At 39.0% G+C, this 13,900-nt stretch overlaps 1 protein-coding gene across 7 annotated transcripts; it reads left to right on the top strand.

Moving 5' to 3' along the window:
* The first annotated feature begins 2,335 nt into the window (after positions 1-2,335).
* LOC149811614 (putative protein phosphatase 2C 33) lies at positions 2,336-10,089 on the top strand. 7 transcript variants are annotated; one of them, XM_089993515.1, is made up of 8 exons: positions 2,336-2,617; positions 2,715-2,879; positions 4,151-4,972; positions 6,682-7,068; positions 7,495-7,612; positions 7,725-7,948; positions 8,242-8,824; positions 9,848-10,089. In XM_089993515.1, exons 3-7 carry the CDS (start codon positions 4,727-4,729, stop codon positions 8,794-8,796), a joined length of 1,530 nt encoding a protein of 509 aa, XP_089849641.1. In that variant the 5' UTR covers positions 2,336-2,617; positions 2,715-2,879; positions 4,151-4,726; the 3' UTR covers positions 8,797-8,824; positions 9,848-10,089. The 7 variants fall into 7 exon arrangements, with proteins under 7 accessions (XP_089849641.1, XP_089849643.1, XP_089849639.1 ...); XM_089993517.1 differs by lacking the exon at positions 9,848-10,089 and adding an exon at positions 8,920-9,101 and having other exon boundaries at positions 2,337-2,617; XM_089993513.1 differs by lacking the exon at positions 9,848-10,089 and having other exon boundaries at positions 2,337-2,617; positions 8,242-9,101.
* The last annotated feature ends 3,811 nt before the right edge of the window (positions 10,090-13,900 follow it).

Here is a 13,900-nt window from a genome sequence, read left to right as displayed (position 1 = left end):
TGTAAGTCACCTTGTGTTGGGACGTTGCAAGTTCGAATCCCAATGGTATAGTTGTATAACTGAAAAGAGTCTGCCTAACCTCAGCTTTTTCTGTCGAAAAAAAAATATTATGAGTCGTTTGAATTTACCACAACTCCGTTATAAATGTAAAATCTTCGAGGGTCTTATTTTTGTCGCAACATTTTTCAACGTAATTTAGATATACCGATATTTTCGACATCTACTCATTTTTTAAAATTTATTCATGCGATTTTTCTTTGCCAACAAAATCCTGATAATGAAATTTGAGACCATGGTATCAACGGGGTGAATTCATACAAGTGTTAGACCCGTTTAGCCCACTTTTCTACAAATGGGTCTGACATAATTGCAAGATCCAAAATCCAGGTTGGACCTGGTTCCAGCTAGTAGGATATCGAGACCGAACCATTTCGGACCAGACCCAGGATCTATTGTGCAACCTTGACCCTGGGTTAGTTTGATTGCATGGCTGGAATGGACTACGGATCTCAACAGATATCGGATTAGTAGGATATGTGGCTGAATCTGAACCTGATTAGTCTGATTCGAATTTTGATCACGGTTGACGCACTTAAGGCTGGGTGGTCGTGTCCTCGAGCCAGAGTGCTCATTAAGTGGCCTGGTTCTCTGTGAGAAAATAAAAAGAGTCTGATTCCAAACCAATGGATTGTCCGACTCAATTATTTGATTCAGATTCAGTATTGCCTTTTCCCCATCAGACTACAAATCTGAATCCGAATCTGATTATGCCAGAACCGGTAAGGTCTGATTAGGTAATATCTAGATCGGATCTGAGTCCAAATTATTTACATCCCTGCAGTGTAGGGCTTTACGGAGATGGATCTGGGTTTCAAGGATATCATATCTGATCCATGACCAGGTATAAAAGGTACATGCATAGCAATAACAGTGGACCGGTAGGGACGGGGGACAATGTTTCCACCCTCACCCGGTCTCAAAATTCGGTCCCTCCATCCTCGCACGGATTTTGATTTTTAACCTCCATCCCCATTTCATGTCCATCATCCCCAATCCAAACAGGAGGAGGCAGGGCGGGCCTCATTTTTCCTCGGTCCACTACCATCTTTAAACACGGAGGCGAAGGTTTACTAACCAATAGGGGTGAGCAAAAAAACCATGATCCAACCAACACGGACCGGACCGTACCCAACCGGCTAATTTTGGATTGTAACCGGTGGGTATGGTTCGGTTCTTGGTTCTAATTTTTCAAAACCAGCAGGTACCAGTTCGGTTTCCGGTAACCACCCAACCGTCCTATATATAATATCAACTTATATTTTTTAAAATGAAATCATTTGCCTGAAGGCCCATCTCTTCGGTCCAAAAGAAAAGCAGCCCAAACCAAAATGAAAAAACCCTACCCTCAACTCCTCAACCTTCGCTGCAGCCTCCTTCTCTCAGTCCTCCTCTAGCCTTGAGTCTCAGCTAATTCTTCCCGGACTTCGTTTATATGTCATGGTTTATATGTCAAACAGGCTCAAGGCCTTTGTGTACCTATGGCCTGATCTTTGTGAAGTTTTAAGATATTATGGTTTATATGTTATGATTTTAAGACGTTCCATTTCAAGATATTTCGGGATGTTATGGTTATAGTCTCATTTACAAAAAAGGTAAAACATAACTTCTTTGCAGAAAATTGAGTAAGCATTGAGATTGTAACCGAGATCCAATTGGAACCAAACTGGACCGGTGGTTCGATTCTTGGTTGGATCCATGAAACAAGCGGGTGGTTCACGGTTCACAATTTGTAAAACCGGCCCCTAGCGGATGGTTTTCGGTTCTAGGATAGGAACCATCCATCCTGGAACCGATCACCCCTACTAATGGAGATAAAAAAAAAGGAGAGGGGCGGGCCGGGAGAAAGGGTAAGCCCATCCCTGCAAGGGTTTTGACCTCCATGTCTGTTTGATATCCTTCATAGCTGGTCCAAACAGGATGAGGCAGGGCCCAGCCCCGTTTTCCTCCGATCCAATGCCATCTCTATACATGCGGTGGGCCTGGGTCAGTTCGGGTCGGGTCGCTTTGCGGCAACTGAAGCGCTAACAGGCCTAAGACGGATCCGTCCGTACAGTGGGTCCCAGCTCAAACGCTTCTCTAATAACCACCGCAACGGAGAGAGACGGACAAGATCGTCATAAATTCAAAATCTAAGGACAGGAAGGACCTCTGAAGGTTTAACCGCAGCGAATTAACTGTGGTTTAGAATTTAACCCAGCACTCGGTGAACCAACACCCCGCGAGTTGCGCCTTCCGGATAGAGTTAAAAATCCACACAAGATAAAAAAAGGTGAAAAGAGATCGGAGAGAACTGAAAAGTTGCAGAAAAGAGGGAAAAAGAATAGCAGAGGAAGAAAGAAAGAGAAGAGAGAAAGAGACGACGAGAAAAACGGAAAGACAAAAGAGAGGGAAAAAAAAAAGAGGGAGAAAGATTTGGAAACGGTGAAGAAAGAGTCTCAGAGAGAGAGAGAGAGAGAGATGTTGGCGTGGTGAAGTCAAACCTCAAAAAGGCGGAAAGGCTGGTCCGGTCAAAGCCTCGGGCTCGCCATAAATCTCTTCTTCGAATAAGAGAGGAGAGGTGGGAATTTTCTCTGCCTTGATCGTTCCCTTTCTCTTCGTTTTCGAATGATTCCGATTCTGGTTAGCTGTTTTCTTCTTTTTTCACTTCTTCCAAGATAAGATTCCCGCGGGAAACGGATCTATAGAATCGAAGATTACCTGAGAAGGAACGGGAAGTTTTTCTCCTCTTCGCTTCAAACGAGGGAAATTCGTGAAGAATCTTTTTGGAAAAACTTGGTGGCTTTTTTTCTGTTTTTCCGGTGTTGCATGCGGAAAATCAGGTTAGCGTTTGGTTAACTTTGGAGGAAAGTGGATGGAAAATCGAAAATCAGAAAAAGAAAAGCTCATTTTTTTTGTTCTTGGCTTTGTCTTTGTTTAAAGACTCGTAATTTTACGGGTTTTATGAGAATTTTCAGCTGTTTTCCCTTCTTTTTTTAAAGACGTGCTCCGAAGATAAAACACCGTAATAGATCAAAGAAAAAAGTGATTTAAAATCTTATTTCCTTAATTTTCTTTATCTGAATCTCTGCGATCCCGTCTTGTAATTTCTAAAGCTTAAAAAAAATCATCGTCGTTTTCTCTTTCCTTCCGAAGTTTCGTTCGGATCCACTATTTGTTGAATAACTTCATTGTTTTCTTTGCTTAATTTTCTGTCTTTTTTTTAATGGATAAGAGGTCATTTTTTCTTCGGCGCCTTGTTTTATATTTTTTGTCAAATATTTAAATTTACAAATTTTCTTCCTTTTCTGCACTCAGATCTGTAACTTCTTGGTTTTTACTGAAAATTCTTTTGAGACTTTTTTCCTTTTTGCTTTTCACATGTTTTTGGCTTCGAGATTTTTTTTTTCCTCTCTTATTATCTTGACAGCATTTGATAGTTTTTAATGAATTACCATTTTTTTACATGTTGGATATGGTGTTTTTTTTTTAAAGGTTGGATTTTTTCTGCTTATTAGTTTCTCTTGTCTGTTTGATGCACTCGTATTTTATTCCGTGCCTTTTCAAAAGCTTTCGGCCATCCGCTTTGGATTTTCTTTTCCTCCCTTCCTGGTTGATTTTTCTGAGTGTTTCCTTCCTGGCATTCTTTTGCCTTTCATACCACAACCTAGTTTAATGTAACCTTCGCCATCATCCCTTTCCTATCCTTTGGATTTCCCTTCAGACATTTACAACTTGTTTGAATCAAATGGAATCGGATAAATTCTTGAACTTTATCTGTTGCCTGATTAGTGACTTCTGAGTGTGCTAATTTCTAATTGCTTTCCAAGTTCTATTTTACCAAAACTATGTATCTACTCTTCGAGATCTCTTTTTCTGCCTTTTTTTTAAATTCCGTTTTTTCTTATTAATTTGCGTTTTTGCAGACAATGAATATTTAGTTTTGTTGGTTTTTATGATCCTGGTTTCAAATTTTATTAAGAATTCAAATTGGTTCCTCTCCTCGTGTTGATTAAATGATTAGTAAAATGAGTTTAAGGTTGGTAAGTTCAATGAAGGTCATACATTGGAAGTCTCGAGCAGGTATGTCTGACTAATCCTTTTCTTGTGTCAGAGGGAAGGTGAAGATTGAGATCGGAGGACACGAATCTGGATGTCTGCTTTGTGAACGTCATCTCGATTTTTGATAAGAAGAGTTGGAGCTCGATTTGAAAGGGTTTCAGAGGTGGGCTGTTTTACTTGGTCGTTAGGAAAAACGTCTGCAAATAAATCGGAGGCTTTTGATGCACTAAAGTGGGCTAAAGATAGAAGATACTGAGCAAAGACTTTTCTTTGTTTTTTCTTTTGGGGTCTTGAGTCAGTTTTTGAGGTCTTAATCGTGGCAAGGTGTGTAAGGAACTTATGAGGTAGCTTTTATGTTATTCTTGAAGAATCTGGCTATCCTTTTTGGAGAAAGAAGGCTCTCTTTGTTACTTTATGTTGCAGCTTCTTTACCAAATAAAAGGAAAACTTAAGAAATTAAGGGCTGAATCTCTTTGAGCAAATATAATAGAGTTGAGCAAAAGATCGTAGTGAAGGAAGAAGTTGGGGTTATTGTAACTTGGTTCCAACGGATTCATCTTCTGCAAACAGGGGTTTTAACTGTATTGTTGGTCTGGATTGCATACTTGATATCATCAGGGCCCTAAGGATGGGGTCCTGTTTGTCAACAGATGGGAGCAGTCCTTGCTCCCCATATTCTTCCACTTCATCGAGTTCAAGTTATAAAAGGAAGAAGAAAAATGGGACAAGAGGCGCTGACTTTGATTCCAAGAGGGAGGAGCAGCTGCGGAAGATACCAGGGCGGATGTGTCTGAATGGAGCAAGCAAGGTTGCTTGTTTGTTCACTCAGCAAGGCAAGAAGGGGATGAATCAGGATGCGATGATTGTTTGGGAGGTTAGTTTCTTTTGCACCATTTGCAGAATTTGATTTCTTTCTTTTTGGTTTGAACGGACACTCAGCTTGGTATTTCATCCACTAATAAATGGATCTAGGAAAACCTGTATGCACATCAGTTTTCCTAGTCTTTTGAAATAGAATGGCTTTGCTGGATGTAATTACTCACCTACAGCTTTATTTGGTAAAATTTAGATTTTCTGGATTACAAGTACTACTGATTGTTTGCATGTAGGTGAGGTGGCAAATTTGTGTAGTTTCACTCGAGAGTTGATTCCGAACATATCTTATAGCTGATGATTCTCTTGGTGATCCTTTTGTGGTCCTCCTAGTCATTATCCTATTGTGATAATTATTAGCACCCATTTTTGTTTTGCAACAAGAGGACTAGAGATGATCTGGTCTAGTAGGTTTCCACATGGTTCTAGAAACAGGTACTCACTGAATTTGTGTTAGTATAAGCGAGACATAGAAAAGATGTTGCTGTCATCTGGTTGGTTGGTAGATCAACTGATAGAATTGCCTAATAGTTTAGTTATCCCCAGGTTGTGCATGCATTTTTTGAAAAAAGAATGAAAATATGTTCTGGACTTCTAGTTTGCTAGGTAGATCAATAGGTACATTTTCTGTTATTCAGAAAATTGAATCATATCTGTCATTCTAAGTAATTAGCATGCTATGTCACACAGACTCTTCTAACAGGGCACCACACCTGCACCCATGTGGGTGCGACACTTGGACATGGCTTCCTTTGTGTCAGGTGAAGTCAACCACACTGAGGTCCATTTTTGTCCAAAAGTAGATAAGTAGATTCGGTTAACCCTAACCAAGTCCAATTATATCTATTTTATGTATATAAATACATAAATGCACACACATACAGGTAGTGTTAACTTAAAACTGTTCAAAATTATATATATACCCTCCCCGCATCCAAGATTTTTTAAAGTGCCGAATCACCCGCACCTATGTGACATAGTTAGCCTGTGACATTCCAGTATAATGTCTTCTTGCCGTGATGTTTTGAATGTTTGAGCAGTGAATAACTTGTGAAATGGATTAACCAACATCATACTGCACTGTTATTGTTGACAACTTTGTTAGATTTGTACCATTGCTTTCTCTTAAATGGTTCTCTAGATTGATTTTCTTTTATATTTTTCTCACTGTTTACTGCTTTGAGTTCTTCATGTAATAAAGGCTTTATTTGTTTCATGAAAATGCACATAATTGGTTGATTTTGGATGTCCTAATCTGATGATTATGAATTACTCTCACTAAATAATTCAGACGATAAAATATTGAATCTTGGTTTGTCTGAGTGAGAATCAGGAGTAAAATTACTGATTGACGAAATCCTCACAAGTAATGTGGAATCTGCTCTCTGAGCTCAGAAACTACAATTATTATCTTCTTATTATTGCCAAACTATAAAGTTGTAACATACAGTTCCCAGTCCAATAACATCTTAGGTCGTTATGGCTCCAGTTTTTGGTTTATATGTAATACAAGCTTATTTACCTTACTATCATCCAATTTACATCTTTACTTGCAGTACGAGTTTTATGTTTTTCTCTTTTGGGTGCAGTATAAGGGTGCTGGTCTTATTTCGTCATTTTACATCCAAAATCTAGTGACCATTTGATTTCCTGTTACAAATATTCATATATTATTTTGCATCTTGTTCTGAGAGTGTGGTTGTCTTTCAGAATTTTGGTTCAAGAACAGATACTGTCTTCTGTGGAGTTTTTGACGGTCATGGTCCTTTTGGTGATGTGGTTGCCAAAAGAGTGAGAGATTCCCTTCCACTTAAGCTGAGTGCACATTGGGAGGTTAATATTGGCAATGATGATAGCTTGCGCGACAACATCAGTGTAGCAGGTAGCTTGACTTCTGAGGAGGCCTCACCCATGTGTATGGATGATGAACCGAAGTCACCCATGGAGCTTGATGAGAAGGATAAACTTCCAGAGTTCTTTTCAACGCTTCGGGAGTCATTTCTCAAAGCCTTCAAGGTGATGGATAAGGAGTTGAAACTGCACCCAAATATTGACTGTTTCTGCAGTGGAACAACAGCGGTCACTTTGGTCAAGCAGGTACTTTTTATATGATAGAATTAGTCTGGATTGCCATATAGACGCAAAGCCCAATCCTGGTTTGCTTGGACCAAGATTTTGATACATTTAAGACGAGCGATGATCTGCTCATCGAATTATGAACTTGTTACTCGAAAGGGCCTAAACACCTCGTTGCTTCTTGTCAGCTCTTTTGAGTAGCATAAAGTTAGAACCCAGTTTATAACCACTTTCCTAACATGTTGGCTCAATCTCCGAGTCATGAGTCATGCAATATGCAATGACTTAAAAAGGCTATCTTGAGTATTTACATTCTGATATTGAGCAAGTTTTTTTAAATCTTGGTCGGGATTCTTTCTGTTGTCGCCTTTGATCCTCTGCATGTGTGTGTACTGGCTCTTTTTGAGATAAATTATTGTGCAAGTTTGCTGATTTGATTTTCTATAGGGGCAAGATCTTGTAATTGGCAACATTGGTGATTCTAGGGCCATCTTGGGCACAAGGGACCAAGATGACAAACTGATTGCTGTTCAGTTGACGGTGGACCTCAAACCCAATCTTCCAAGTGGCTCTCTCTCTCTCTCTCTCTCTCTCTCTCTCTCTCTCTCTCTCTCTCTCTCTCTCTCTCTCTCTATGCCGCACAAGGTTTCTATAAAATTGACTGTACCATTTTGCAGGAGAAGCAGAGAGGATCCACCGATGCAGAGGGCGGGTCTTCGCCCTGCATGATGAGCCAGAAGTAGCACGTGTGTGGCTTCCCCACTATGATTCCCCTGGTTTAGCGATGGCAAGAGCGTTTGGTGACTTCTGTTTAAAGGATTTTGGACTGATCTCAGTCCCTGAAGTGTCCTACCGCCGCCTCACTGAACAAGATGAGTTTATTGTGCTAGCTACGGATGGGGTGCGTTTTGTATGCTTTGACAAGAAAAATTAAAAGCATGCACTTAAGAAATTTTCTAATCTTTTAGTGCATTTTGAATTGGCCAACTAACAGAAAAATCATGTTCCATGGCTGCATCAGTATCGTTAGGCAAGTGAACATGGAAAATTTTGCCTTTTCCATGTGCTTTGAAATTGTTATGGCTTTTATATCTGTGCATGAAACTCACCTCTAAACATGCTCAACTTTGAAGTTCTTGTTGTTGTCCTGGTGCTAGAAGTGTTCTATTTTCCTTATAATTTCTGACATCTCAGGTGTGGGATGTCCTCTCCAACAAAGAAGTAGTGGACATAGTGGCTTCGGCACCGGCTCGCTCATCAGCTTCAAGATCCCTGGTTGAGTCAGCAGTCAGAGCGTGGAGGCTTAAATATCCAACATCCAAGATAGATGATTGTGCTGTTATCTGTCTGTTCCTAAACACAAACTCAAAAGTTGAAGATGACACAAAACCAAAAGAACCTTCGTCGGAATCAGCAGAGATGGCCTCAAATATAGGCAAGACTGATGAGGGTGATCTGCCATCAAGCCCAGTGTTTGGAAGATCTGGCACTGTTTGCACCGGCTGCGAGAATGCGCTAGAATCTGGCAAACCTGGTTCCCCGGCTCACCGGGGTAAGGGAAATAAGGTGTCTCAGGCACACAAGAACCAGGGGAATCTTGCTAGAAGTCTGTCACGGAAAGGCGGTAATCGCAAGGAGGTTCCAGCGTCAAGTGATGAGTGGTCTGCATTGGAGGGCGTCACCCGGGTGAACACTCTCTTGACACTCCCTAGATTTGTTCCGGGAGAAGACAAAGGACGAGCTAGCTGATCATTGAAGTTGACTGTGATCGGAAACGGTAAGTTTTGGCCAGAGAAATTAAATTCTATTCGTAATTCTTTCTTTTGTTCTTCTTTTTCTTTGTTTATATATAGATCGGTACCCGCTTTACAGGTCTGTATTAGTTCTTTGAGGTTTGTGATGCGACCCTCCTTGCACTGTTTTATTTTGGTGGGGAGAAGGCGGGGTGTCTCAATTGAAAAATGGATGTAAAGAAAAGACCTAATAATTGTTTTTAGATCATATATGTTTATTTTTTCTTTGAAAATGAATCCAGGTTGCTATTTATATGTCAATGGTTGTATAGTGTAAGGGTTGGTAGGTTGTGTTGGTGACTAGCAAAGACTTTTGAGTGGACCCATCTTTCTCTCATTTAAATTTTATTTCTTTTTATTTTTTTAAGTTTGTGATTTTTCTCACAGTCAAGCTGGGTGTAGCCACACAACGGATCCTAGGTTAAAGATAGCGCAGCTATGCTAATCCAGCAATTGTATTTGACCATTACATGGGAAGCTTCACCTCGGTTTTGGGCAACTGGCCCCTGTTTATTGACTCTAAAAATAGTATCCAATTTGGTGGCTTATATCTTTCCAGTTGTATTGCCTACCAAGATTGCCCATGTGAACCAACACCTTAAAAAAGTTTAAGGCAGTAGGCCAGCTTCTGATTTGATGCCAATGCAATGTGACAAAAATTTACTCGTTGTCCACAAGCGCTCCGCTCATCTGGTAGGGGTGACTTGTGAATGTCACCAAGTTGACTAAAGACGTCACAAGTTTGAAATCCACAGGTGGCACCCCTTGCTGGGTGTACTCACCGGTGGGCAGGAGGAATCTCAAGGGTTTTAGCAACCGTAGGCCAGTCAATGTTCAGTCGGTGATTGGATTATCTATACAAAAGTTGGTGAACCTTAAAGGTTTTGATATTGATAAGGACTTTTCATGGGTGCTTCTGCATTATTTAATTTTTAGCTTTTGGATTGATGCTAGAGTCGGCCACCTTTCCACTCGGTGTGAAATTTGATAGTTTGTTTTTTTTTTAGGACGAGAAACCCTTGCTGAAGCGAGCCCCACGACCACCTCTGAAAGTGCACCAATGAGGTTTGATACGGTGCCTTCATCTCAGCACCTTCACAACCACCCCCACTAGCCACGTGGGTGGGAAGCATGATAGTTGATTCCACCCGATGCAGACAAAAACATGGATATCCATGTTTTGTTTTTCGATGTAAAACCTGACAAAGTTCATGAATTTGGCTGCTTTGCTCAGCGGACTAGTTTTTTCGATATTGCCTACTTTGGGAAGAACGGGATTTCATGAGCTTGGTCATCTTTGGATTTTCCAGGTTGGGAGATGGGCCCCACTTTTCCCAAGTCCATTATCAACCAGATTTTTGAGCTATTGAGAATGTGTGAACAGAATAGTTTGGAGATGTTCCTTTCTTATAAAGGTTCGGTGGGCCAGTTGAGTAATTCGACTGAGCGGCATGTCTTCTTCAGCCCTTAGAATCTAGGGACCATTTTTCGTGTGAAGATCCTTCTGGATGACACGTGGCAACACATTAGCCGTTGGTCCATGGGGACTACTGAGCTTTATTTTGTCCTGTGGATGTCACCTTATGAGATATTTTTCTTTCGCAAAATAATTGTATTGTCTTTGTAAAATGGTAAGATTTTGAAAATGCCTTACAATTTATGAAAATCTTTTTCATGCCTAAAATTTGGATTCCTGACTTTTTAGGACATTTTATTCCATCCACAAGTGAACCTACTGATGGGCCGCAACATCTCAATAAAAAAGAGATTTGTAATAATATTTTGTGGACATGATAAAATTCACATAAAGTATTTGCAAACATCACTAACTTGAAATCCAACAGTCTATTTACATTAGAAATGTGTTGATCTTTTGAATTTAGCATGCCCAATGTGAGCCTTTTAGAATTTAAAAGTTTGAGCTCGGTAGGATCGCTTCATACATTTGTAGCAGTCTTGACATTTGCGTAGACGTTATGTGAAGTTTCTTTAACTAAAAACTTTGTTAAAGTTAGGATGTATGTTCATAAATATATTATCAACGTTCGCAAATGTTTGTTGCGAATATCCCTTACTCCGTATGTTTTCTTATTCTCACTCATCAAATTCACATCACAAATTTGCAAACATCAAGATTTTTTGCGCATATATTATATGAACCTCCTTTAACTAAAAATTTTCTTAAAGAAAAGACGTACATCTGCAAATGTATGTCTGGCCTTCACAAATGTTTGTTGTGAATGCCCTTACCTTCACATATTTTTTTATTGCACGTTCTCATCTTACATTTGCGAACGTCACGACTTTCGTGCAGATACCATGCAAACTTTCTTTAACTAAAAACTCTCTTAACGTCAAGACGTATGTCCAACCTTTGCAAATGCTTGTTGCAAATGTCCTTACATTCACATGTTTTTTAATTTGAGCTCAGCAAGTTTGCAATCACATATTTGCGGACGTCACGACCTTCACAAAGATACCATGCAAACTTTCTTTGACTAAAAACCTGCATAAAATCTGAATATACATTTGCAAATGTATGTCTAACCTTCATAAATATATGTTGTGAATGTCCTTTGCATGCTTTTTTATTCAAGCTTTGCACGTTCGTGTCATATATTTATGGATGTTGTGACCTTCACGCATAAATATATGATGCAAAGTTGCCGAGCTTGAATCAGAAAACATGTGAAGGTACGAATATTCACAACATATGTCTATAAATGTCAAAATATATTTGTGAACATACGTCCAAACTTTATATGAGTTTTTAGTTAAGAGATTTGCATGGTATTTGTATTGTGATATGAACTTGTCGAGCTTGAATTAAAAAATATGTGAAGGTAAAGACATTCACAACAAACATTTAGGAAAGTCAGACATACATGTGCTAACATATATCTTTACTTTAATCATTTTTTTAGTTAAAAAGAGGTTTGCATGGTATATGCACGAAGGTCATGACGTTCACAAATATGTGACGTGAATTTGCAATTAGAAAACATGTGAAGGTAAGGACATTCACAACATAGATTTGCAAAGGTCGGACATACATTTGCGAATGTACATTCTAACTTTAAGCAAGCTTTTAGTTAAAGGATGTTCGCAAGGTATTTGTGCAAAGGTCGTGACATTCACAAATTTTTGACGAAAACCTATCGAGCTCGGATTAAAAAATATGCAAAGCTAAGGACATTCACAATAGACATTTACGAAGGTTGATCACACATTTGCAGACGTACGTCCTAACTTTAAGCAAGTTTTTAGTTAAAGGAGATTTGCATGACGTCTGCGAAAATATTAGGACTACAGCATATGTATGGAGCGAACCTATCGAGCTAAAACTTTTAAATTCTAGAAAGTTAATCTCAGAAGATTTGTGCATTTCAGATGTGAATCTCCTATATTGGGATTTAAGTTAGTCATGTTTGCAAATACTTTAAGTGAATTTCACCAAGTTCGTAAAATATTTTATATGAATCTTTTTATTGAGATGTTGCAACCTTCGAATGACGTGCGTATCTATCGCATAAACATCAGCAAGTTTGCTTGTGCAAAGGGTAAAAATATCTTTAAAAAGTCAAGAATTAGAATTTTGGGCATGGAGAAGATTTCGACAAATTATGAGGCATTTTTGAAATTGCACCATTTCACAAGAACAATACGATCATCTTCTGTTTTTCTTTTTAGAAATATTTTCTCATACATTTTTATTGTAGAGGGTTGTCAATGGGTCGGGTTTGTATCAAGTACCCTACCCAAACTGAACCTAAATTTTTGGGCTTAGGCATAAAAAGTGTTGACCCAAGCAATATGGATTATAATTTTTACTGGGTATCTGACATCACTCGAGTGTTTTTATATGTATTTTTAGTAAAAGTAAACTTCTGAAATTATATGTATAAGGGCTTAGGATTTCATTTTCGTGAACCTCAAAAACTCGAACCCAAACCTAAATCCGATAATTTTTTATTTGGGTGGGTTTGGGTATACTCCGCTTTGTGGGGTACCCAACCCATTGACAGTCATAGGCCATGGAGCTCTCTCTCCTCTCCCCCGTTAGGATGATACACTCCATGTAATTTAGGTGGCAACAATTAGTTGGCAAATCCACGTTGGCATCACTTATCCAGTGGGGACACGTGTCTAATTAAAAAAAACTGCCCTTCTTTTGGAAGTTTGATGAAATGTCCTATGATTTTTTTCTCCTCCTTTCTCGGGCCTTTATTTTTGTGGGTTGGATGGAAGGCTCATTTAAGGGAGCTACGAACATTTTTTTTTTAAATAACAAGACTAAAAAAAAGTGGCACATATTTTTTTTAAAGGAAAATCTTATTCACTCATCCAAGCTCTCTTGTGATTTTTTTTTTTTGTTATGAATGGGTACCATGACAGCCCACAAGGGTTTCACTAATATGATCTTGAACGGTATACAACAATATTCAATGTTCAACAACAACAACAACAACAACAACAACAACTACGCCTTCATCCCAAAACAATTGGGGTCGGCGATATGAACCAACAAAGAAAATCATTCTGGGTCTTCCACATGCAACCTTCTCCTCCATTCATTTTTATCCAATGCCATGTCCTCGGTGAGGTTCAACGCATTCATATCCTTTCCTATCACCTCCATCCATGTCTTCCTAGGCCTACCCCGACCTCTTTTAACTAATATATTTTTCCATTTCTCCATCTTTTTAACTGAAGCATCATTAGACCTTCGTCGAATATGTCCAAACCACAGTAAACGATTCTCTTTCATCTTATTTTCAATGAGTGCAACGCCTACCTTCTTATGTATCTCCTCGAATCTTATCTTTTATTGTATTTTCACACATCCATCTCAGCATAAGCATTTATTGAATGTTCAAGATGCTGAAAAATTATGGCTAACAATTCATGAAGATGAGGGTGGTTTAAAAATGACCTAAAGCAGTATGATATCTCATTACTCACCATGAATATAAACTGTTATACACTATTTATGCTTTAACGATATTTATTCTGTTCACTAAAAAATGACCCCAAAGCATAACAAAGAAAATAGTAAAAAC

Source organism: Nuphar pumila, chromosome 17 (genome assembly GCF_984573655.1).
Source record: "Nuphar pumila chromosome 17, dmNupPumi1.hap1.1, whole genome shotgun sequence".
NCBI classification, from domain to species: Eukaryota; Viridiplantae; Streptophyta; class Magnoliopsida; order Nymphaeales; family Nymphaeaceae; genus Nuphar; species Nuphar pumila.
This window is presented reverse-complemented; position numbering and strand designations above follow the sequence as displayed.

What these genes read in the sequence shown, in the direction of transcription:
- LOC149811614 (XM_089993515.1), top strand. Translation starts at nt 4,727, where the DNA reads ATGGGGTCCTGTTTGTCAACAGATGGGAGCAGTCCTTGCTCCCCATAT. An exon ending in ATGCGATGATTGTTTGGGAG is followed by an intron (nt 4,973 to 6,681) that starts GTTAGTTTCTTT and finishes GTTGTCTTTCAG; the next exon opens with AATTTTGGTTCAAGAACAGA. An exon ending in TTGTGCTAGCTACGGATGGG is followed by an intron (nt 7,949 to 8,241) that starts GTGCGTTTTGTA and finishes CTGACATCTCAG; the next exon opens with GTGTGGGATGTCCTCTCCAA.